Source organism: Microplitis mediator, chromosome 11 (genome assembly GCF_029852145.1).
Source record: "Microplitis mediator isolate UGA2020A chromosome 11, iyMicMedi2.1, whole genome shotgun sequence".
Classification (NCBI taxonomy): Eukaryota; Metazoa; Arthropoda; class Insecta; order Hymenoptera; family Braconidae; genus Microplitis; species Microplitis mediator.
In genome coordinates, this window is record NC_079979.1 from 1,689,684 (window position 1) to 1,717,500 (window position 27,817).

General features: G+C 29.2%; 1 protein-coding gene and 1 long non-coding RNA gene across 2 annotated transcripts; both read left to right on the forward strand.

Moving 5' to 3' along the window:
- Nucleotides 1-636: 636 nt before the first annotated feature.
- LOC130677726 (uncharacterized) lies at nucleotides 637-7,474 on the forward strand. Its single transcript, XM_057484577.1, has 5 exons — nucleotides 637-724; nucleotides 2,140-2,385; nucleotides 5,731-5,994; nucleotides 7,076-7,254; nucleotides 7,376-7,474. Exons 1-5 carry the CDS (start codon nucleotides 637-639, stop codon nucleotides 7,472-7,474), a joined length of 876 nt encoding a protein of 291 aa, XP_057340560.1.
- A 4,578-nt stretch (nucleotides 7,475-12,052) lies between these two features.
- On the forward strand, nucleotides 12,053-17,240 carry LOC130677374 (uncharacterized). Its single transcript, XR_008991587.1, has 4 exons — nucleotides 12,053-12,067; nucleotides 13,805-14,112; nucleotides 14,484-14,600; nucleotides 17,046-17,240. It is a non-coding gene; the product is annotated as an uncharacterized LOC130677374 (long non-coding RNA).
- Nucleotides 17,241-27,817: the final 10,577 nt, after the last annotated feature.

Below are 27,817 nucleotides of genomic sequence, written 5' to 3' on the forward strand. Positions count from 1 at the left end.
TATTTGGGCAGCGAATATTCACTGATTGGAGTACTTTTCGCTGATTCATTTTAAGAGAGCGGAAATACATTTTATTATAGTTTTTGCTATAAATGTATTCAATGATTATTAGCTTGTGAATAAATATAAAATGACGTAAAACATAAATAGTTTATTAATGAAACATTAAGAAGCATAAATTTACACTGTAAAAAAAAACCGGTGTAAGTAAACACGATCCCAGTGTTAAGGTTATCGGTGTTAAAATTTTTACCGATGTTAAACGGTAGAAAAAAGAAAAGTTGTTTTATTTTTAAAATATCAGAACTCCAGTTTTATTTAAAATACAAAAAAAAAATTTATCGTTTCAAAAAATTAATAATACGACAGATTTTCAAATTTATGGAGAAATCCAAAAAATGTTTATTTAAAATGGCATATTAATGTCATTGTGTAAAATATGGGAAACAGATTTTTACAGTTCAAGTCTCTTTGCAAACTTAAATCAACGAGGAAAAAAAATTAAGTTATCACCCGACTAGAAATTTTTAGGTGCGACCACTTGGGCCCCCGTTGGGATTCCCAATTGAGGCCGTACATAGGGATGTCACGCAAAGACCTATTGGGCCCCAATGGGGAAATCCCACTTGTGCCCTAATGGGGAAATCCCACTTGTACCCCAATGGAGAAATCCTACTTATGCCCCAATGGGGAAATCCCCAAGAGATCCCACTAGGGCATCCCTGTTAGAAAAAATATTAAAATACAAAAAAAGAAAGATAATTGTAATTAAATCCGAATTGTAATTTAATGTTCTAGGAGCATTATTTAGAAGAAGTGTACGTGATTTAAATTAATGAAAAAATCCCGGCGACTGTTGGGCTCGAACCTGCATCCTTCCGATTCAAAGTCTTTGATGTTATCCACTGCGCTGACCCACGTATGTGATCGCGTGAGTGTAAATAGTATATTTATTATGATACCAAAGAATAACAGACGAAAAAACCAAAAAATGGTATTCGGAGTGCATAGAAGAGTTTTCAGCTGCCGTTAAAAAAAATATTTTTATTTTAACGTCGGGATTTCCCAATCAGGCCCCACACAGGGCCCAATGGGAAAAAATGACAACATTTTTTTAAATTTTACGTTGGGATATTCCACTTAGGTCCCACACAGAACCAAATAGGGAAAAATTACATGAATTTTTTTTATTTCCACGTTGGGATTTCCCACTTGGGTCCCACACAGAACCCAATTGAGAAAAATGACAATATTTTCTTTTAATTTTACGTTGGGATATTCCACTTGGGTCCCACACAGGACCCAATTGGGAAAAATTACAATATTTTCTTTCAATTTTACGTTGGGATATTCCACTTGGGTCCCACACAGGACCCAATTGGGAAAAATTACAATATTTTCTTTCAATTTTACGTTGGGATATTCCACTTGGGTCCCACACAGGACCCAATTGGGAAAAATGACAATATTTTCCTTTAATTTTACGTTGGGATATTCCACTTGGGTCCCACACAGGACCCAATTGGGAAAAATTACAATAATTTTTTTATTTTCACGTTGGATTTTCCCACTTGGGTCCCACACAGAACCCAATTGGGAAAAATGACAATATTTTCTTTTAATTTTACGTTGGGATATTCCACTTGGGTCCCACACAGGACCCAATTGGGAAAAATTACAATAATTTTTTTATTTTCACGTTGGGTTTTCCCATTTAGGTCCCGCTTAAGCCCCAATTGGAAAATATCGACCATAAATTATTTTATTATTGTTTGGAATTTCCCGATTGGGTTCTGATTGGGCCCTCATGGGGATTCCCCTCTTGGGAATTCCCCATTGGGACCCAATTGGGGCCAGATACATACAGTGGGCATTCCCACAGTAATTTCTAGTCGGGGCAATTGTTAGTTTATCATCTTTAAATCAGTTATTATCTTATACCAAATATCAGAGTTATTATAAAAATAATTGTTATCTGTTCCTTAATATCTAATTTGATAAGTGTTCACAGATTTATGCAATATCTTTAGGTCAGTTGCGGTAACTCGTAAATTCAGAAACGAAAAAAAAATTTTTGTTTCATAATATGAATGGACAAAGGTGATAAAAGTATATTTGATTTTTTATATTAAATTTCAGTAAAAGAAGAGAAAGAAAAACAAGAAGAATCACTACTGACACTTTTAAAGAAGAATATCAAAAAAATAATTATGGATGATAATGAAGAATCACAGGTTTTTAGCCAGACAAATGATGCTCGTAAAAATTATGAGAGTCTTGCAATACCAGGTCCATCTAAACAACTGTTCGGAAATGAAGTTGATGGCAGTAAAAACAATCATGTCAATCAGAAATTTAAAACTCCAATAGCTCCACTAAAGCAAGGTGAATAACACTTTTTTTTTATTGAATCGTATATTATCAAATGAAAATGCAGCAAATTTTGTATTTAAATGAGGCTAAATAGGGGGGGGGGGGCAGAGCAGCCCCCCTAAGCCAATTATTACTTTTTGTGGCTTTCATTCACCAGATCACTTTACTTTTGTCCTCTTTCGAACAAATTTATGGACATTTTGCCGAAATTCTGAAAAAAAAAATTTTTTTTTGTGAGGCAGAGCGGCCCCCCTCCAAAAAATGATAAAAAGTTTTTTTTTCTTTGTTTTTTTTTTTTTTGTTTTTAAATTGTTTTCATCATTAAGAATGTATTTCTTTCTCTTGACAACTATTTTTGGTTTTATATTACTCAAAAATAATTTTTTAAGGTGTAATAAATCGTTCACCCTCGATTAGCTTAATTACTAATTGATATTTAATAAAAAAAAAACAATTCTATATTTCTTATTTGTCATTATATTAAACCCAAAAAACGTGTTTTTTAATTTTTTAGATTATTGATAATTTTACTTTATTTAAAAAATTTATCAACTAAAAAAAAAATTTTTGTTTTTGAATATTTTTAGTGACCAAATTTGCCTCAGACATAGAGAATCAGCCGAAAAATACAAAAAAATCACTTTTTCAAAATTTTCGGCTTGTCCATTTTGCCCCAGGTGTCATGCGTGGGCTAAAAATACAAACATCGTGTTTATACCCGCATGGAAAAGCTATATATTATTAAAAGTATATAAAAAAATATATGGTGAATATGTGATAAATATATAGCGGCAAAAATATCTATATTGAAAAATATATGTTTCTTACATATATTGGATAATATATTTATCATAATATATTTACTTGTATATAATGTTTTGTATTTTTCTATGTATATTATCTCATATAATGCTCAATATATTCTTATCATATATGGAAAGTATATATATAATTTATAAGTATAATATAATAAACTTGATATATATATCCATATATTTTGACTCATATAATTAGTGGTATATGGTCTCTATATAATTGATTATATATGAAAGAATTTATATGATTAAATATATGGTTCGCGGTATATTGGAATTATATTTTTCCAGTATATCAAAACTTATACTTTTCGCAATATATTGAAAATTATATTTTTTAATATACTTTTTCAATTTCTACACAATTCCACAAAAAAAAATCAAATTTATTATTTTTTCTCCTTCTTTTCATTGACTTTATAAATATATTTACTGGCAATAACCTAAGAAAAGTAAAAAAAGTGCCATATATTTTGCAATATATTGGAAAACATATATAAAAAATATAAAAAATACTATATATTAATTAATATACTACTTTCAATATAATATATCAATATAAAAAAGATATTTTAAAATATATATGTACAACATACATAAAAAGTCATATATTTATAAATATATTGATAATATATTCTAGCAATATATTTTTTTTCAATATATTATCATATATTTATACGGCAAAAATATAAATATTATTTTATATATTGTACAATATATCACATTATAATATTCATATATTCTATCAAATATGTTTTCACATATAAAGTTTTTTCATGCGAGTAGTAATTAGACGAAAAAAAAAAAAATTTTTTTTTTGATCAAAATTTCAGGGGGGCCGCTCTGCCCCACCCTCCCCTATACATTGAATAGTTCATCCATTGTAAAAAAAGCGGTGTTAGAATAAGCTCACATCGGTGTATCGGTTTTATCCAATCAGTATTAAAACAGCGTATAGGGTAAGAGCACCAGTACCCAGCCCCAAACCAGTAGCCAGCCACCTCATGTTAAATTATATCTATATATATTTTGAGCCAATGTTAAAGTATATGACTGGCTGGCTACTGGTTAGGGGCTGGGTACTGGTGCTCTTATCCTATACTGAGTAAAAATTAACTGCGATCGGAGTATAAGAATATGGGTAAGATCCACAAAATGGAAAAAAATAATATTATTTCGTTAAAATTACGAAACTATTGTTAATTACGATAAAAAAAATTTCACTACCTACAGAATAAGAAATGTCACTTTTATTGAATTAAACGAATTACATACATTTTTGATCATTTATAAAAAATTGAATATTTAGGAACAATATAATAATTATTTTTATTATAACTCAGATGTTTTTCATAAGGTAATAACTGATTTGAAGGTTATAAATTAATCATTGATAACACAGGTCTACAAAAAAAAATTTTTTGCTTGGTGCCGCTAATTCTAGGTTATATTTTGGTTAATTAGCCCACAAGATGTCGTGCAAAGCTGTCAAAATTATGAAGCTACGTTCAGGTTTGTATCGATCGATATAATAACCTAAAAAACGTATTTTATCATAATCAATGTCATTATAATCAATAAATTTTTTTTTAAATTAATAATGTTGATATGCCGTCGATATGCCACCATTTAAATATATTGGAAACCTAAACATGCAAACCTTCTCAATAAGACAATTTATAGATAAATTGAGAAAAATATAGACAGCCCGAACTGGGAATCGAACCCAGACCAATTCGGTATCACGCCGAGTGTTCTACCAGTTGAGCTATCCGGCACTATAATGTTTTTATCAAGATTTAAAGGTGATGGAAGATAGATACCAAGGTCGCTGGGATGAGCATATGATGGCAGATTACTGTTGGAGTATTACACGGGAATGTCCTGAAGACATCCATCGGAGAAAATCTAAAAAGAGAAGCTTCTAACCTGTGAAATAAAATATGTAATTAAATGTATTTAACTGTTTTGAATTAAATGTTATTTTGTTTTTTAATAAATGAAAATCTCGAAAACTATACGTAGCATTAAAAAAGGAAGTATCACGTTTTTATCAGGGTACCGAATGTACTTGAAATCAGTTTTACTTTTAGCAGCACCAAAATCATTGTAGACCTGTGTAATTTTATTTTATTTTTCTCGTTGATTTAGTTTGCAAAAATACTTGAATCATAAAAATCTATTTTACGTATTTTATTGCATAACATTTAAATGCCATTGTAGACAAATATTCTCTGGATTGCTCCATATATAGACTGGTAAATCTGTCGAATCATTCATTTTTGAAACATTAAAAATTTTTTTTTTGTATTCGAAATACAATTTAACATCGTTTTCGGAGTCAAATTCAACACCGATAATTTCAGCATCGGTATACATATATAGCGTAGATTTACATCGGTATGTTTTACAGTGTATACGTCAAATTGCTGTGACATCAAAATAATTTTTTCCTCTGAAATTTATGAGCATTTCATTCTTCCCTAGTTTCCGTTGTATTAATATGATAAAAAAAAAAAATCTAATCAATTTTTGTCATCAGCCGATAAAACAAGAAGCGAGCCAGATTTAAGGTTCGGAAAAGAATCAAACCATCAACAAAAACAACTGCAACAGCGTGACCAACAAAGTTATATACGATTACAACAACATACACTGCGGTTGATGCAACAAGAATACGAAATGCGCGATAAAAATATTTTAAATGTTAATGTATGGTTCATGATTGGCAAAGAATACTCAAATTGTTGCGCAAATGCCATTAAAACTGTTTCCGAAAACCTCGCCTATCTTTCATCAATTAAAGGTAATTGTACTTAAACCATACACGGAAAGAAAATTATGGGAAGTTTTGCTATGCATTATGGGAATGGTTCCCATAATGGTATGGGAATAGTACCTATACTACTATAGAGATGGTTCCCATACATTATGGGAACCATCCCCATAATAGTATGAGAATAGTTCCCATACCATTATGGGAATGGTTCCCATAATGATATGGGAATGGTTCCCATATTGGTATAGGAACTATTCCTATAATATTATGGGAACTATTCCCATAATGTTATGGGAACCATCCCTATAATATCATAAAATTTTTTTTTTACACAATAGTGTAGAAATTTCCCAAAATTTAAATTTTCTTGAATGTTTTGTGCTGACAAAAAATTCTTGTTAAAAATTTTAATGTTTTTTTGCCAAATACGATTTTTTTTTCATTGTTTGAATTTTTGTTTTTATGTTTAATAATATTTCTGTGTATTGTAGAAGTGATTACCACACTTCTTTAAATTAATTTTTTCATGATAATATGGGAACCATTCCCATAATATTATAGGAATGGTTCCTATAATAGTATGGGAACTATTCCCATAATATTATGGGAATGATTCCCATAATGGTATAGGAACCATTCCAATTGCGTTATGGGAATCATTCCCATAATATTATGGGAATAGTTCCCATACTATTATAGGAACCATTCCCATAAATTATAGGAATGATTCCCATAACATTATAGAAAGTATTCCTATAAATTATAGGAACCATTCCCATAATATTATAGAAAGCATTCCTATAAATTATAGGAACCATTCCTATAATTATAGGAACCATTCCTATAATTATAGGAATCATTCCTATAGTGTTATGGGTATCATTCCCATAATTATAGGAACTATTCCTATAATTATGGGAAACATTCCTATAATTATAGGAACCGCTCCCATAATTTATGGTCGTAATTCCTATGATGGTATAGGAAAAAATTTCACAAAATTATGGGAACCGCTGCCATAATTTTCTTTCCGTGTATTGAATTTTATTACACATAATCATCATCCCACTTTATTTATTTGTTATAATAAATTCATAATTATTTTTAGGTTTAAGTGAGCACTTGGATGTTATAGAAAAAGAAAGAAAATTTCGATTGCTAAGTGCTTATGACCTACTTGTAATACTGCGTGAATGTCTTAGGCGGACTTGCATCCAATTAGATGAAATTTATCAACGATCTATTGTCAATGTTCCAGCGTGCCAACAAATTTCGTTTTACAATCAGGTGCATAGTACTTTTAAATTATTAATGTTTTAACTTTCTCTTCATTTATTTAATCAGTAAAAAACTGATTGTTAATAAAATTTATTTTTATTATTTATTTATTTGATTTTTTTCAACTTAGGACTTCAAGGCTAAAATTGGATTTGTTGAACAATTCATAACTGGTATGAAACGTACAATGGATGTTTTATTTATAAAAGAAGTCACGAAGAGTGATTAATAGGAATTGTTCTTTATTTATTTTTCTACACCCGAGGGAAAATTCAAGAACCGATTTGGACGTAAAAATTTACTATTTATTGGACGTTCGATTGACTGGCTAAAAAGACGCCTGTTTTGACAGTACAAGACGATGCATGAAAACGAATACGGTAAAAACAGGGGCAAAATTATAATACTAGCTAAAATAGTACACAGAAAAAAAAACTTGGTCCGAGAAAAATAAACTAAGAAAATTGTTATGAAGAGAAAAAAATTTTTTAGACCAAAAAGATTTTTCCCCGGGTCGAAAAAAAATCTTAATTATGACTTAAAATTTAAGTCAAAATCCTTCAAATTCAACTAAGTTAATTTTTTTAGTCAGTGTAAAATTTCCATAACACTTGACTTAGATTTGACTTTTTCTGGCTTAGTTAGGATCGATTGAAGACAAAATAAGTCACGTTTAGGTCAAAACTGGTTTAGTTTGACTCTATTTCCTTTAGATTTAAGACAAAAAAAGTCACATTCAAGTCAAAATTGCGTCGATTTCAATACATTTTACTTAGATTTAAGTTAAAAAAAGTTACATTAAAATCAGAATAAAACAAAATCAGACAGTTACAACGCAATTTTAAAAAATACTTACAATTAGTAACATATAATTAATGATAGTAATAATTATTAAAGGTGTTTATGGTTTAGAATATTTTCGATTATTATTAAATGGTATATTGTTTATATCAAAAAATTATAAAGAAACATTAAAAAATAATTCTTCTTATGTAGCATTTAAATACTTGAATGAAAAACGTTTTGGTCTTCTTCATTCTTTTATAAAAATTATTGATAAAATATGCGATTGTCAAAAAATTAGTAATTGTAAGTGCCTTGGCCATCATTTTGCAATAATAACTCTTCTGCAAACAAAACCTTTCAAAGAGCTTGTCAGACTTCTCCAACTATCACACTTTTATGAATTCATTGTAACTGAAAATGTATTTGCGATTCCTGTCGAAAATTTACTATCGGTATGTTTTTATATTAATACAGGAAATAAAACGTTTATTGCAGAATTGGTTAATCAATATGAAAATGAATGATTTTGTAAACAAGAGCTTATACAAATTCTTCAGGAACAGAATAAAAAAAAAATCATTGCAATAAAAATTTTTTTAATAGTAATTTTAATTTAATCAGAAATAATTTTTAAAAAATTTGCTATAATTAAAATTGAGTTTTAATTTTAGATTCGTTTAATTAATAAATAAGTATAAAAACCACATTCGATTTGACTTAATTTTTAAGTTAAAATTAAGTCAAATATAAAACTAGATTTCGAATCGATAACCAGTTGTTTTTTTAAGACAAAATAAGTCAAATTTAAGGCAATGAAATAATTTAAGCCAAAAAAAGTTAAATTAAAGGAAACTAAACAATTTAAGTCAAAAAAAGTCTAATCTAAGGCAAAAAAGTCAAGATTAAGTCAATATTAAGTCAAAAAAAGTTTAAAAAGTTAAAATGTGGAATACAGTTGTCGGCATATCGACGACTTCAAAGGAAATTAAGTTAAATCAAGTCAAATTTAAGATTTATTTTTGACCCGGGTCTCCTGGAATTGATTTATTTTGTTGAAGACATTTTTTTGTACATTAATAAATACTTAAATTTGACTCAGGATCCTATTATTTTCAGTCGAGAATCTAATTCATCGATCAAAGATATGTTCTCTTGAAACTATTTTAAGAAAAAAAATCTGTGTATCGGTTGACCCTGCGGGCCAGCCCCAAAACTTTCCGATGTTTTCGAGCTCTTTGAGCCATTGTTTCCGCAACAATAACTTCCCGAATTTTTTGAAAATCATCGATTTTCTTAGCGGGAAGTTAAAAAAACGTTTTTTACCATTTTTTTTTTTAACGATATCTCATGAACGAATTAACCGATTTTGATGATTGAGATGGCATTCGACGCAGCTTATAAAGTTTTAGAGCTGATTAGATTTCGGAATCAATCCATCGAGCACATTACAAGTTATCAAAAAAAAAAAGATTTTTGAAAAAATTTTATTTTTGAAATATCTCCGAACGCACCCTACCGATTAAGCTCAAATTTTTACAGCTTCAAGATATTAACAAGCCGCGTCGAATGACACCTCAAAGATCAAAATCGGTTCATCCGTTCAAGAGTTATGAATATTTACATACATACCGTATGTACGTACGTACACACATAGGGGAAGGTGGCCTAAAGCGGGTATGTTAACGTTAAGAGCCGAGAAAATTTAGTATTTGTATGATAACAATAATGATTTATTTTTTTTTTGATAGAGGATTTATCGAACTTTAAAATCAATAAGCAATATTGTATAAATTTGTATTAATTTATGATTTATTATTAAAATTAAAAAACACTCCCAAAAACCGCTTTGCCCTAGGGGGGGGGGGGGGGGGGGGCTAAAGCGGGTAATCCGTTCGGGCAAAGCGGGTTGGCACTACAATTAAGGGAAGTATGCTTATTTTAGATATTTAAATAATAATTTTAGTTTCATTTAATCAGTCTTTAACAACTTAAACGACTAATTTATTAAATATAGCAATACTTCAATATAAATGACTATTTAATCGGTAACTTGTAATTAAATTTTTTTGTTAATTACATAAATAATAATATTCGACTAATTATTCAGTCTTTTGCAGATTTTGGTGTATTACTGTACAGTACGCACTAGGTATCGGTAAAAAATAATTTTAGACTATTTTAATTAGTATACTGACATTCGTGTCCATATTTAATAATAACTATTGAATTCGTAGGAAATAGGACCCGGAAATAAATGAATTACTTTAAATAAATTGAACGTTTCGTCATTTATTTATGACTTCCTCAGCAACTAAAAACAAAATAAAAACACAAACTATTTTTTCAGCACATAACAATTGTTCTAATAAAAATTGATTAGGTTAGATTATATACCTTATTATTGTAATTCAATTGTCTATTGTATAGAAACTATGGAGAAAGACCTTATATCTTAAAATTATTGCCATAATCAGACTCATTATTATTGTAAAACTTTGATTTTAAATTAATTATTGTTAAATGATTAATTATTGTTATTGAAGTTAGACAGATGCTTTAAAGGCACCAACATCAAATTAGCCAGTTATAATGTCAAGAAAATACAATCGTTATACTCAAGTCTCAAAGATAAGATTGAAACTCTGGACCAATGTAATGTAGTGTATAAAATTCCATGTGAATGTAACTTATGTTACGTGGGTCAAACAAAACAGAAGTTAAAGAAAAGAGTAGCACAACATAAAAATGATTGTAGAAATACTAATATTATCAAGGAGAATAAAACAGCTTTAAGTTCTCACCATTTTGACACTGGACATAATTTTAAATTCGGAGATGTTACAATTGTTGACAAAGAACAAAATTGGATAAAAAGAAACATTAGTGAAATGTATTTTATAAAAATTAATGACACGGTAAATTTCAGATCAGATGTAAATAACCTCAGTATGATTTATAATCAGTTACTAACAATTAATTAATGTAGTTTTAAACTGTACTAAATTTTAATTCAAAATAATTATTTAGCTACTTTCAATTTAAATTTAAACTTAATTAAGTTGAAACATGTCAGTATAGATGGCGTGACAGAACCTTGTCTATAATAATAATAATAATAATATAAATTATATTTGAAACCGTTGTGACATAGAGAAAACCGTAATAGTTAAAAATTTGAGTTTATTTAACAATAATTAATTTAAAATCAAAGTTTTACAATAATAATGAGTCTGATTATGGCAATAATTTTAAGATATAAGGTCTTTCTCCATAGTTTCTATACAATAGACAATTGAATTACAATAATAAGGTATATAATCTAACCTAATCAATTTTTATTAGAACAATTGTTATGTGCTGAAAAAATAGTTTGTGTTTTTATTTTGTTTTTAGTTGCTGAGGAAGTCATAAATAAATGACGAAACGTTCAATTTATTTAAAGTAATTCATTTATTTCCGGGTCCTATTTCCTACGAATTCAATAGTTATTTTAATTAGTCTTTAGCAGTTTTTGCCCTACCCGCTTTGCCCGAGAACACGTTTTTTATCCAAGTGATGCTAAACTCAAATAATTCAAAACAAAACGCTAATATTTTTCTCTCAATTTTAACTTAAATATGCTCAAATTAATAGAAAATTATCAACAATATAATAAGTGTATTCGTTTTTGAATAATCAGAAAATATATACCTTTAATTTTTTTAAGAAATTATTAATTTTTTTTTAATTGCGTGTAATTAAGTCATACCGCTTCATTAATGCTCGTTTGGAACTGAGCAAAACTCGGCAGTACTCGGGTAACCTCGACATATGCATACCTTGTCCCTTGCGTTTCATGCGTCGGCGTACAAGCGCCTACCCGCTTTAGGCGGGGTACCCGCTTTGGGCCACCTTCCCCTACATACACTCGGACATCATCGTGAAATTAGTCAGGATAGCTTCCTAGAACCTCAAAACGTCAAAATCTGATAGAAATTCGGTTTTGCACGACTCGTTCGTGCTTTACGATCGAAAAATTTTTTTTTGCCTCACTTCGGTAACTAATCAATTATTATACCCTTGTTAGTTTACGGAATTAAGATGGTTTGCATACTATTTTGAAGAAAATTTAATGGAGATTAATTCCATACTTTTCAAAAATTTATTTAGTTGAATAAAAACGGAAAAAACATCAAAAATAGTTTTAAAAAATTTCCTGTCCGTCAAGTACGAATCCCGTATACACGATAACTTGCGAAAAAATGCAGTAATTGAATCAAATGTTTTTTTAAAAAATTCTTTGAAATAATTGTAGGTCTCCTATTGCAAATGGCTAGGTAACTCAGTGTCGTTTAATTACAATTAATAAAAGAATAAAAAAGGCTGTATAACTATATATCTATATATCTATGTAAAATTAACATGGATGGTGATATATCTATTCATTGTACGTACATTTCTTCCACCAGGGGCGCTTGCGCATTACCGTCCTAAAACAGCTGTTTTTTTTTGCTAATTGGTAGGCCTGAATTTTTTCAATTCAATTTTTTTTTATTTTTTTATTTTTATTTACATATATTTTTTTTTTTTATATTAATCGAGATATTTTGAATAAGTTATTTTATAATTATAAAAAAATACTAATATAATGAAAAAAAAAAAAAAAAAAAAACATAACAAGTTTTAATGAAAGAGAATTGTATACATTTTAAATTTATTTGCACTTCCCGCCATTTTTTTTTATTGTTATTTATTATTTCATAATAAATGAGCATTACGAGTCGTGCACTTTTGGATTTGCCAAATTTTTTGCAAATCGGACCGAAACCAATAACTTCCCGAATTTTTGAAAATTTTCAATTTTCTTAGCGAGAAGTTAAAAGTCATTTTATAAAACTTTATAAAATTTTACAAAATTTTATAAAACTTTATACTGAAAATGGCCTGGTGAAATTTTATGAAATTTCATAAATTTTTATAAAATTTTATAAATTTTTATAAAACTTCATAAAATTTTATAAAACTTTATGAAATTTGATAAAATTTTATAAAATGTTAGTACTAAAATTTTGTAAAAACATTTTTTCCCGGGTAAACAAATTTATCTACGATCAATAGTTTCTAAGAGATTGATCTATATAGATAGACAGATTATAATAAAAAATTCTCAGTTTTTTGGTAAAAATTCATTTCTTAAACTTTGAAAATTCATAACTCGAAATTTTATGAAAATTAAGGAACGGGATTGGGCTCATTTCAAAGAGTGTTCTTGATGTGGCTACAATTTTTGTTTAAAACAAATTTACTTCGAATCAATAGTTTCTGAGATATTGATAGACTTGTCTATATAGATAGACAGATCATAATAAAAAATTCCCAGTTTTAGTAGAAATTGATTTTTTGAACTTTAAAAAGTCTTAACTTCCAAAGCCATAAACGTAAAGAAACGACGATGGTCTTATTTTATAGAGCGGAAGGTATGGCTACAATTTTTGAAGGCAAAAGTTTGATCTACGACCGATAGATTCTGAAATATTGATCTGTATAGAAAAATTGATGTAAGAAAAAATTCCAAATTTTTTTTAAACATTTCATTATTTTAATTATAAAAATTAATTATTTCAAAGCTAGTAGAGATCGAGACTTGAAATTAGTCTCAAATGAAAGTTCAGATTTTGAGCGATTTCTCCGTCCCCTTTTGATTCATTTTCAAGCAAGAAGAGTATAGATATCGATCGTTAAAGATCGACATTTAATTCAATGCGTATAAAGAAAATAATATTTTTTTTATTAGGTATGTTGTTTTTGCTTATAATTACTTTGTACTTGAAAACTCGTGATACCGATATCGACAAACAGCCAATTAGCTCAGGCAATTTTTCTGATAAAAATTCTACCCACAAAATAATCGTTCTGAAATTGATGACTTTTATTTTCCGTCTCTGACGCAAGTTATGCGACAAATAGCAACCGATTTATAGATAAAACATTTGTTGAATTTGATGATGAGGGCAAACGTTAGGTATTTAAAATTCGCTTGCTGCTCCTATTGATTGCATAGTCGACAGAAGTTACCAAAACCTTGACAAACATCAACGATCGGTAAGAAATTATTTTAGCTTCAATATTTTTAATTATAACTTTGAAACTATTGAACTTATGGAAAAAAGTCTTACAACTTTTTTTTTTGAAATTTTATTCCCTACAAATTTATTTCAGTACTTTTTTGACGTATCTTTGATAACTTGCCTGTAATTTATAATTTTTATAAACGAGAACAGAAAATTTGAATTCCAGCCGATCTATTAATTTTTAATTTAAAATTACGGATAAACTATCAGAGATATGAGAAAAATTATAGGAATCAAAAATGTAGAGAGATAAAATTTCCTATGAAAAAGGTCATCATGATGTGTCATGTAAATGCAATAGTTTCAACGGAATTTTTAATTAAAGTTAAATAAATGTTTTAGTTTTAAAAGTCAACGAAATAAATCAAAATGTTCAAAATTATTTTACTGTTATCAATATTTACGTTATTGATTGGGCTTGTGGTAAATCAAGAGGATTGTGCGGGTGATGACCAATATGTAAGTTTAAAAATTTTTTATGTATAGAGTTATAATAAAAGATTGTCACAACTCAACATTGGAGAATTTGAATTCCAACGGAAAAAAAAAACTTAAAGAAGATTTTTGCACACCTACTCTAGTGCGAAAGCGACGAATGTGCGATTCATTCATTGAAGTATGGATGCAAAGTCGATTTCGATTCTAATCGACATTAAGTTTTTGAAGTCAATTAAGAATCGATTCTTAATATTAGACTTTCGAAAAAATCTATCGCATTTTTTTACTACCATCGGCTATTAAAAAAACCCATCTTATTAAAATGTGACATCCATTTTGAAAATTACACTTTTATTTCTAAAAATAAAAAAAAAATAAAATAAAAATGAAGAATTCTCAAATTTTCAAATTTTTCTTGTCAAAAGTTTTTTTGAAGCTGTAACAAATGGTGGACGAGTATAAAATTATTTATATTTTTGATAAAGTTATAGGCATTTAAATATTTGTTATCCGAAATTTTCAAAAATTCCCCTAGCAGAAGCAAAATGCCGGGATATTTAAAAATGTTGAGAGTTTCTAAGGCTGGGAGCGAGATTAAAAATTAATAAAATAATCGACGACCAGGGCCCACTGGGGATCTATCGATACTCCAACGAGTCCGAACCTGCCCGGGTCAAAAATAAAACTTGATTCAGGCTCGCTTCGCCTTATTTTCTTTTGAAGTGATCGATTTGCCGACGATTTTTCGATAAGATCTCGACTTTTTCGACTTAAATTTAATTTATTTCAACTTTTTGAACTTTTTTCATCTTAGTTTCAACTTATTTCAACTTATTCGTGTTTTTTAATCTTAGTTTGAACTTATTCGCCTTTACTTCGAGCACGATAATAATTCACCTTACTTTTGACTTGCTAAACCAAGTCGAAAAAAAGTTATTTATTCGCGTTACTTCCGCCTTTATATATACAAATTATTTCACCTTAGTTTTGACTTTTTCGTCTTATAATTCAAGTCGAATAAGTCTACATCAAGTCAGTTTCGACTTGATTTAGACTTTATCGCCTTATATTTTAAGTCGAATAAGTCTAAACCAAGTCAATTTCGACTTGATCTTGACTTTTTCGTCTTAAAATTTAAGTCGAATAAGTCTAAACCAAGTCAATTTCGACTTGCCCGAGTCGAAATTTAAGTCGTAGATTCAACGTTTTGAACGTTCAAATCGTAAATTCAACGTATTGGACGTTGAAATCGTAATTTGAACGTATTGAACGTTGAAATCGTAGTTTGAACGTATTGAACGTTAAAAACGTTAGTTGAACGTATTCAACGTATTGTGAGCGTAAATCAAACCGACAAGGAGTGTAAATAAGTAATATCAAAACTATTCAGATAACCACATGCTTTCAAGCGCATCTGCCATGTTTTCAAGGCGGCAACTCAAAAGGTTCAAACTCTTTCCAATAAATATTTACAAGTGGGGCCAATGATTTTAATTTTAATTTTTTTGAACGAAATTTCTATTTGATTTTATTGATATATTTTTTTTTCTTGAAAAATACATAAAAAAATGAACAATTAAAAAAAAAAAGTTGATTATCACAATTTTTACAAATTTTCAAAAAAATTTATAAATTTTAAAAAAAATTTTGATATTCAACTAGAAATTGTGCACCAAAAATGAAATTGCCTACTGAAAAAATCCATAAATGAGCTCCAAATCTTCAAAATATTTTTGAAATGCAAATGAAAATCAATCTGATAGTTTTCAAAGATCTCAAAATATCAAGATTGAATAAGAATTTGACTCTCAAAAATCAATCTCAATTTAATAACTTCCTTAATTCCAATCATCTGTGATTTTATTAGTTGATTGAATAAGCAAGTATCTAAAAATTAACTCAATCAAATCTTTAGGAAAAGCTTTTAGCTAAATTTAGCCCATAGGTTATTTTTTACGCATTGGTATATGTCATTTTTTCGTAACTTTTAATTTTTACTATGGATCATATATTTTTTTTAAACAGTTGAATCTATATTTTTTACGTTCAATACGTTCAAATTACGATTTCAACGTTCAATACGTTCAAATTACGATTTCAACGTCCAATACGTTGAATTTACGATTTGAACGTTCAAAACGTTGAATCTACGATTTCAACGTTCAAAACGTTGAATCTACGACTTAAATTTCGACTCGGGTGATTTCAACTTTTTCGTCTTAAATCGTGACTAAGTAAGCCAGTTAAGTCTAAACCAAGGCGAAAACTTAATATATTTCATACCTCCGTAAAAAAAGTCGAGTTTGTCTTGTGAAAAACGGCTCCAAATTTCGACTTGGTAAACCAAGTCTAAATCAAGTTTTATTTTTGACCCGGGTGGACCTTGATAATTAAATTTATATTGGAAATTTTCCAGTATGCACGACCTACAATAAATTTTCTTTAATTTAAAAAATTTAATTACAGTGTTTTGGCAAAAAGTGCTGTGAAGGATTCCTCTGCTATGCATACACCATGAGGTGTCAGAAATAGTAAACAATTCGTGGAACTTCAAATTCGAGGTTTCAATAATTTAATTTCAACATCTATTAAATTATTCCTTCAAGTAAAATTATGTAAGACGCATAAACAAATGAATAAATAGTATTGCGCTATCAAAATATAAAATGGTTATTATTTTGTAATCAATTTGTCCTTGTCATAGTTTGTTAAAAAATTTTTTCAATTTAGGAATCAATAACTTAGAAACTTATGGAAATTAAGAAACAGGATTAGGCTTGCTTTGAAGATAAGACTTCTGTCTACAATTTTTATTTTGCAAAGAAATCCACCTAAGACCAATAGATTTCGAGATATTAATCTACACTTATCCAAAAAATTAAAGGAACAAAAAAATTTGATAAATTTTTTAGTGATTTTTGGAAGGCTGTAATTTCGTAAAAAATGATCGTACTGAAAAATTAAAAAAAGCAAATTGAAGCTTGAAATCTCTAGTTTAAAGATCTTCCAGCGAAATATTTTTTTGAGCCACGGTTTTTGCGGAATCATAAGAAGAAGGTCGAGACAAAATTTTTCTAAATTTTTTTGTTTTGTTTTTAAGGTCTACGGGGCCAGGAAAAATTTTTTCAAAAAAACGAATTCATGGCTCACTTAGGAAATTTATTCAGCTACAATTTGATTTTTTTTGTTTCTCTGTACGACAATTTGCTGCTGAGATATCAGGCTTCAAATGAAAAAGGATCCTTTTGTCTTTGATTATTGATATCTCAGCAAATAATGGCCGCATAGTAATTCAAATGGTAGTTTAAGAAACTTGAATAAATTCCCTAGAAGCTCCATTTTCGATTTTTTCAAAAAAAAATTTTTTTTCATCCTTGATATCCATTTGAAAAACCCTTAAAAAATGGTCATTTTCTGGTTTTTTAGTCGACTCATCGCTACTCTGCAAATATTGATAAAAAAAATAATGTTGCCAGGTAATTTTACAGCTTAATGTACCCTCAAAAACCCTGAAAATTTTTAGATTGATCCATTGAACCGTTTCTTCGGTCCGATTGCTCAAAGTTTTACAAAACAATTAAAGGAACAAGTTTTGTTCCTTAATTTGTGTAATCATTACCAAAATGGAAAAATCAACTTTTTTCGGATTTTCTCTCATTTTTGCGTTAGTTATTTAGTAAATGTAAGGTTTTCACCCCGATTCGCGAAAATCGAAATTTCATCAGATGTCGATGTTTGGAGGTCCTAGGAAGCTATTCTGACTATTGCACGCCTCGGAAGCGAAGCGGAGAGGTTGTGCTTTATGACCGACCTGTCAAGGTCACACGATTTCCACTCATTAAAGTGCATATATTTTTTTTCTATTACTCTTACACATTATGAAAAGCACATCAATATAAAGCTGAAACACTAATAAATAATCCTGATACTTTTTTTAATTTGTCTAATATGTATTAATATAAAAAAAAGTTCATTAAAAAAAATTTATCGTGGACGTCCATTAGTCTGTGGTTCAAAAAAACGGCGTGGTACGGATATCTCGAGAACGACTTGACGAAACTACTTAATTTTTTTTTCAAAATTTTCAGAAATAAGCAAAGAAGGTTCCTTTCGAAAATCACTACTGTAGGCCTTCTCGTTTTTTTAAAAATAAATCATTACGGTTAAAACCGGCAATCTTACATGTAAACAAACACACACTGCCGCCATTTTTCATTAGGAATGTTCTCCTTATTTATTTTTTTTTTACTTTTATTACCGTATATTTACCATGGAAATTTCTGTGGGAAAAGAGCGGGATATTCAATTTTATTCGAAATTTAACTTTAAAAAAAAAACATAACATGAGCTTTCGAGGCGTGCACTTTTGGATTTTCCAAATTTTTTTTCAGAATGATGTCCGAGTGTATGTATGTGTGTGACCGGTCTATAACTTTTTAACTAATGAGCCAATATGGATGGTTGAGGCGGCAATCGAAAGAGCTTGTTGGCCATCAACTTTTCTGAAAATTTCAGATCATTTGATCAAGTAGACTCGATAATATTGGCGAATTACGAAAAAAAAAATTTTTTTTTTTAGTTTTTTATTGATTTCTCAGAAACGACTTATACGATCAACTCCAAAAATTCATCAGCTCTAGAACTTGATAAAACGCGTCGATTGCCGCCTTAGCCATCTCAATCGGATAATTCGTTCGAGAGTTATCGCGGGCAAAAGAAATAGTAAAAAACGGTTTTTTGCGAATATCTTTGAAACAACTGAACCAAAGAATTTCAAAATTTTATCAGCTCTAGAACTCAATAAAGTACGCCGATTGCCGCCTCAACCATCAAAATCGGTCAATTCGTTCCTGAGATATCGTGGGAGAAAGAAATGCTAATATCGGTTTTTTTCGAAAACAATGGAACACAAAAGTATTTTCGAGCTCGATGAGCTCGAATACAGCGGGAAGTTTTGGGGCTGGCCCGCAGGGTCAACCGATAGACAGATTTTTTGTAGAGCATTCAATTCCCTACAAAAATATGCCTGCCAATTATTCCTATGACGCATCGTTAGCTACTTATAAAAATTAGAAGACATAAAAAAAATTTTTTCCATGTTATTCTTATGGAAAATAGAAAACTGCGATGAGCAGCCTCTTAATGTTAATATTGAGAGCTTTACTTTTCACAGGCGTATTTTCTATCTAAATGAAACTTTTGAACCTGTTTCCGAGAAAAAAAAATCGGTCTGTCAGTTGACCCTGCGGGCCAGCCCCAAAACTTCCCGCTGTTTTCGAGCTCAACGAGCTCGCAAATACTTTTGTATGCCATTGTTTTGTAAAAAACCATTTTTTAGCATTTCTTTCTCCTACGATATCTCGCGAACGAATTAACCGATTTTGATGGTTGAGGCGGCAATTGACGCGTTTTGTCAAGTTCTAAAGCTGATCAAATTTTGGATTCGATTTATCGAGTCGTTTTTGTGATATTTCAGGAAAAATAAAAAAATTTTTTTTTTTTAATTCTTTCGACAGCGGTTTCTCTTGAACGAATGAACCGATTTTGTTGGTTGAGGTGGCATTCGACGCGGCTTATAAAGCTCTAGAGCCCAGTCCATTTTGGAATCAATCCATCGAGCACATTAAAAGTTATCCAAAAAAAACATTTATAAAAAAATTTTATTTTTGGAATATCTCTGAACGAGCTCTACCGATCAAGCTTAATTTTCTCTCGGCTTCAAGATATTGACAAGCCGCGTCAAATGACACCTTGAAGTTCAAAATCGGTTCATCCGTTCAAAAGATACAGGTATTTACATACGTACGTACATACATACATACACTCGGACATCATCGTGAAAATAGTCAGAAAAGCTCCCTAGGACCTCAAAACGGTCGACATCTGATGGAAATTCGATTTTCGTAAATCGGACCGAAACCAATAACTTCCCGAATTTTTGAAAATTTACAATTTTCTTAGCGGGAAGTTAAAAAAAGAGTTGGTAATTTTCATTCTTACCATTTCAGAAGGTATGCAAATTTATACATAAAATTGTCTACAAATTGACAGAAAAACTTGCCGTCAATTTTTGACTTCCCGCTAAGAAAATTGTAAATTTTCAAAACTTCGGGAAGTTATTGTTTACACCCCGATTTTCAAAAATCGAATTTTTATCAGATGTCGACGTTTCGAGGTCCTAGAAAGCTATTCTGACTATTTTCAGAATGATGTCCGAGTGTATGTGTGTGTGTGTGTGTAAACTCTTTGTAACTTTTTAACTAATGAACCGATTAAGATGATTAAGGTGGCAATCCAAAGAGCTTGTTGGCCGTCAACTTTTCTGAAAATTTCAAAACATTTGATCAAGTAAAGTCGAAAATATTGGCAAATTACGTAAAAAAAAATTTTTTTTTTTAGTTTTTTATTGATTTCTCAGAAACAAGTTGAACGATCAACTTCAAAATTTAATCAGCTCTAAAACTTGATAAAACGCGTCGATCGCCGCCTTAAAAATCTCAATTTATTAATTTGTTCGAGAGATATCGTTGGAGAAAGAAATGGTGAAAAACGGGTTTTTCCAAATATCTTCAAAATGGCTGAACGGATCGATTCCAAATTTGTATCAGCTCTAAAATTCGAGAAAACACGCCAATTGCCACCTCAAACATCAAATTCGGTTCATTAGTTCAAAAGATATCGGCGCTGAAAAGTTAAAAAAAAAACATAAAACGTTATTTTTTCCGGATAAATCAAAATATAATGTACTAAATGTGTCTGAAATCATACTAACTATTCCTTTTCATAGTCTTTTTCGATCATCATTTAATGTCATCTAACTTGTTCTTTCCCTAGCAGACCTGAGTTACCGTAAATTCACGGTATTTTTACCGTAAATCTACCGTAGAATACCGGAAAATTCGAGTAGATTTACCGTAAATTACGGTAAATTCATCGTAAATTACGGTAAACCCACCGTAAATTGCGGTAAATTCACCGTAATTTACGGTAAATCGGTACTTTACGGTGGATTACCGTAAATTACGGCGGGTATACCGTAAATTTACCGTCGAATACGATAAATCTACCGTAAAAAAAATTCGGGTGGATTACCGAATTACCGTAATTTACGGTGGATTACCGTATTTCCGTATTTTACGGAAAATCCACCGTAAATTACGGTAAAACCACCGTAAATTACGGTAAAGCCACCGTAATTTACGGTAAATCGGTATTTTACGGTGGGTTTACCGTAATTTACCGTAATTTGGGTCCGTTAGGGTTAGTTTAAATCATATTATCAGCAAAAAATTGAAAAAACCCAGTTGAAAAAACCGCTTCTCCATTAATAATTTTCGATTCTTAATGTCAAACTTTAGCAAAAAACGTAACTTGGTAAAGCTTGAAAAGCTCATAAAAAACAACCCCAGGTAATAGGATTTTTGAGCTCGAAAATATATTCACAGTAATGTTTTCAAGCTCCTTGAGCTCGAAAACCGCGGGAAGATTTTTTTTTTGTTTTACTCTATAATTGAGGGATACAAGTTATTTTGACTTCAAAATTAAATCAGCGTTATGAGGCGTGCACTTTTGGATTTTCCAAACTTTTTGTTTTATTTTTTGTTTTTTTTTATGAATATTCACTCTTATGAATAATTCGAATATTTACGAATGATTCAAATATTTATTAATAATTAGAATCTTTCTTCCTGGTTCAATAATGAAAATTGTAATAAGAAACGCCAACTTTTGCCAACAACTTATTTAGAAAGTTGGCGTCCAGTTGTTGTCAACTCATGGAAATACCAATTTTTGCAGCTGACGACAGCAAATTGCGGCAGAAGGTTGTTGCTAGTTAGCTGTCAATTTCGCTATCAGGATTACGGTCTTCGGTATAAGTTCGACCCGGATGCACATTAGTAATAGTTGGTAGCTTATCCCGCATCAACTTTATTATCTACAACCAATCTATTATCATTCTATTGTTACCTAACGTACTGTCAATAAATTACCATCAATTGAGACACAATTTCTTCATTATCTCTAGACACTACACTTCCATTTACCTCAACACGATAATCTCAGATTATCGTATCCTGATAACAAGACTTTCTGGTCATAAAGTTAGTGTCAATTAGTTGCGATCAAGTTGACGACAACTTTAGTCTTTGTCACTGCTGACTACAAGTTGTCGCCAACTATTCCAAAAATCTAATGTCACAGCCTGTCACCAACTTTTTCAGAAAGTTGGCGTCCAGTTGTCGTCAACTAATGGAAATAATAATTTTCGCAGTCAACTTGACAACAATTTACAGCAGTAGATTGTCGCTAGTTAGCTGTCAATTTTACGATCAGAATTACGGTCTCCCTGATGGCCAAAGTTTCTGATCAGGAAGTCGGTGTACATGAGTTGCGATCAACTTGACGACAAGTTGTCGACAACTTTCGGTTGTGTAACTGTTGAATACAAGTTGGCTACAAATTGCTCTGAAACTTGGCGACAGTCTACTGCCGCAACCTGTTACCAAGTTTCTGAGCAACTTTTAGACAACTTGAAGTCAACAATTACAAATCCGAAAGTAGCCGTCAACTTATGGAAGTGCCAACTTTTGCGGCCAACTTGGTGTCCAGATACGACTGTGGTTTCACGTCAGTTTCTCTCCAACTTGGCTCTCAGGGTTAGTAACAGTTGGTAACGTATCCCGTATCAACTATATTATCTACAACCAATTTATTATCGTTCTGCTGTTACTTTACGTAATGTCCATAAATTACCATCAATAAAGCGACAATTTCTTCATTATCTTCAGATACTATACTTCCAATTACCTCAACACGATAATCCTAGATAACCATACCATGATACCAAGATTTTCTGGTCATAAAGCTATTGTCAACAAGTTGATGACAACTTCAGCCTTTGTCACTGTTGACTACAATTTGTTGCCAACCTTCCCCGAAAATTTACGACAATCTACTGCGTCAAACTGTTGCCTACTAAAGGATGCCAATTTTCGCGGTTAACTTGGTGACAAGTTGCTATCGACTGTCGCGCACGCTCATGAATGTTGACGTCAAGTTTCAGTCGCAAATTTACGTCAAGTTAAGGACGAAATGGCTGTCTAGGATGGTTAAGTATTCTGCTACCGGGATGTTAAATTTCCCATACGAATTCTTTTTGATTTTAAATTCGGATTAAATCCGATGGAATCTGATTGAAACTCAATCGGTTTTCTATCAGATTCTATCGGAAACATGCATTCAATCAAAATTGAAATTTTTTAATCGAATATAATCGAACAATAGTAAATGTGTTTCACAATTATTTTCTGATCGAAACCAATTTAAATTTTAGAATCTGATTCTATCGGAAAATATTTTTTTTTTTTGCGATTTAATTTTCAACTTTCGATTATGTTTCAATCAGATAAATTCAGCTTTCCGGTTCAATCCGATTAAAATTGAGTCAAAGTCAATAAAAATTTTTCTATCAAGCACGATTAAAATTATTCAATCTGAGTTTACAATCGGGGAAAGTTAATAAAAAATCATAAGTTTAATCGGAAAGGAAAATTATTAGTTTCCAATTGAATCTGATTAAAATATTTCTATTGGATTCACTCGCATGGAAAAGCTATATATTGTTAAAAGTATATAAAAAAATATATGGTGAAAATATGATAAATGTATAGCGGCAAAAATATCTATATTGAAAAATATATGTTTTTTACATATATTGGATTATATATTTATCATAATATATTTACTTGTATATAATGTTTTGTATTTTTCTATATATATTATCTCATATAATGCTCAATATATTCTTATCGTATATGGATAGTATATATATAATTTATAAGTATAATATAATAAACTTGATATATATATCCATATATTTTGACTCCTATAATTAGTGGTATATGGTCTCTATATATAATTAATTATATATGAAAGAATTTATTATTAAATATATGGTTCGCGGTATATTGGAAATATATTTTTCCAGTATATTAAAACTTATATTTTCGCAATATATTGAAAATTTTATTTTTTAAAATACTTTTTCAATTTCTACACAATTCCACAAAAAAAAGTCAAATTTATTATTTTTTCTTCTTCTTTTTATTGACCTTATATTTACTGACAATAACTTAAGAAAAGTAAAAAAAGTGCCATATATTTTACAATATATTGGAAACCATATATTTTGCAATATATTGGAAAACATATATAAAAAATATAAAAAATACTATATATATTAATTAATATACTACTTTCAATATAATATATCAATATTAAAAAAATATATTAAAATATATACGTAAAACATACATAAAAAGTCATATATTGATAAATATATTGATAATATATTCTAGCAATACATTTTTTTTCAATATATTATCATATATTAATACGGCAAAAATAAAAATATTATTTTATATATTGTACAATATATCACATTATAGTATTCATATATTCTATCATATATGTTTTCACATATAAAGTTTTTTCATGCGGGAATGCGCTTCTGTAATAAGATGTCACACGGAGAAAACTTACCAATTTTTACAATACTGTCAACCAAACTTGAAACAGGAAGTGAAGCATCCAAAAAATTATCGTGCTCTTACAAAAATGATTATACTGTATCACATTACTTATTACGCGCGAAAAACTTATCGATGAGCTTCAATATCAATTACTTCCATACATTATAATAATTTTGATGCATAATAATTTTTTACAAGAGCATATAGTAATTTTTTGGATACTTTACTTTCTGTTTCAAGTTTGGTCGACAGCATAATACAAATTGGTAGATTTCGAGCCAACATTTTTCTCCGTAGCACAAGAATTTTGATGTTTTCTTATGCCAAAATATTTTCAATTTTATCCAGTAATTAAGAGAAAATTCTTGACATTTTAAGAGTTGTTTTATCACTTTTATTCAATGATATAAATATTCAATGAAGACAACTAAAAAATTAAGCTGTCAAATTTTCATTAACTGCCGACATTTTTAAACAAAAGATAGTAAATAAATAGTAAATAAAACATAATCAATTCTGCAACTTAATATTTTTTCATAAATATTGCCCATAAATAAAAATTTTATAAGTCCATGATTTAATCTAGTTTTGTCCTTGTAAATTTTCAGAACTAAAATTTTTTAAAGTTCACGAATTAATCTAATTTAGTCTGCTCGTAACGCGTTTGTTTTTTAAAGTAGCAGGTCGAAAACAGCTTAAAATTTTCATAAAAGATCAAAATCAGATCAAATAGTCCAATCAGACTAAAATCAGGTCAAATTTTTCAGTCCGGGTAGATCAAAAACAGATTAAAATTTTTATCGAAGTTCATTAACAGACCAAGCAGTCCAAATACAGTCCAGTTAGACTAAAATCAGATCAAATTTTTCGACCCGGGAAAAATTTTATAAGTCCACGATTTAATCTAGTTTTGTCCTTGCAAATTTTCAGAACTAAAATTTTTTTAAGTTCAAGAGTAAATCTAGTCTTTTCTGCCCGTAACCCAATCGTTTTTAAAATACCTGGTCGAAAACAGCTAAATATTTTTGTAAAAGATCAAAAAGTGATCAAATAGTCCATCGGGCATGCAATTCCACATGGATTTCTTTGAAAATCTATATATAGTGAACAAGGTATTAAATAAATAAAAAAGTAAATAATTTTTTTAAATTTTATTTATTACGTTATTTTAATTATTTTGTTTTCTTCCATCATTAAATATACTATATAATACAGTTATATTGAAGAAATAAAAATAATAAATTAATAAATCCATTATTTATTAAATTAATTTATATATTTATTTATATTCAGTATTAATTTTTAATTATTAATTATTCATTATTACATAATAATAATAACTATTAATATTTTTTTTATTACTAGCAGTATAACCATAATTTTTTTTATTATTCATTAATTATTCGCTACTGACAGAGTCCTTTGTATTTTTGATCTTTAATTCTTAATAATTAATTAATTAATTGAAATTAATATTATAATTATTATTTATTTATTTTCCCAATGGTATCATGGAAGGGTCGTAATTAATATTTTTTATTATTATTAATTATTACATATTTTTATTAATTAAATCGGTAGATAAAATGAATGATAATTTTTTTTTAATGATAATTTTCCGTACTATCTACAATTATTAATTATTAATTATTAATTATGCTCGTTTTTTGTTACTGTAAAATATTTAATTAATTTACGATATGATTTTTTTTCCTCCTTCTCTTTTTTTTTTCAATTAAATTAATTAATAATTCATTTTTGAAAAAGAAAATTTTCGAAAAAAAATTTTGAATTTTTTTTTTTCGATGTACTAAAACCTTTTTTTTTTATCAATAATTTTATTTACAATTTAAAAAAAACTAAAGGAAAAATTTAATTATGAAAAAAAAAAAATTATTAATTTTTCGAATTGAATTTTTTTTTAAAAAGATTGATATTTATTTACAAGTATAATTTAATGAAATTTTAGTTATCGTTATTATTATTATAAATATTATTATTATCGTAATTATAATTATTTTGATTCACGCATCGGGAGATACTTTCATTCTCATATTTTTATTTCAAGTCATACAATTATATCACACATACACATTATTACTGATGATATAAAATTTTTTTATGTAAATCAATAAAGTAAAAAAATTATAATTTTTATTTTACAATTTTTTTAATTGGTGCCATTTTTCCGGCACTAAACTGGCGTCATTAACAAGACGTTACATTTTTAGTTCTGTTGCATTAATTCTTAAAATAATTTTTTTGATTGGGCGCCACTGGGTGCCATTTATTGGGTGCTATAATTATTGGTACCACTAATAAGATTCCATCACATTGTTGCCATTAAACGAGAGTCATTGAATAGTTGACGTTAATTTTTTAGTATTTACTGGGCGCCATTAGACGGTATCAATTATCATGCCGTTATTAGAGGTGCCATTGTATAGAATCTAATTAGTCCGCTTCGATTCATTAGCTTTTTGTATGGTGATATTTAATGCTTCCTATTAATTAGGGTCAATTAATGGCACTGCCATCAGTGCCTTCAAATGGTGTCCATTAAGTGGCTACTATGGAATCATTAATAGCTACCGGGTGTAATTAGATAGAAACCTTTAATTTGGTACGAAATAGTTAGTCCTTTTTATTGGGCGCCATTTTATAGGTACCATTCAACCGGTGACATTAATATGGCACCTCATTAAC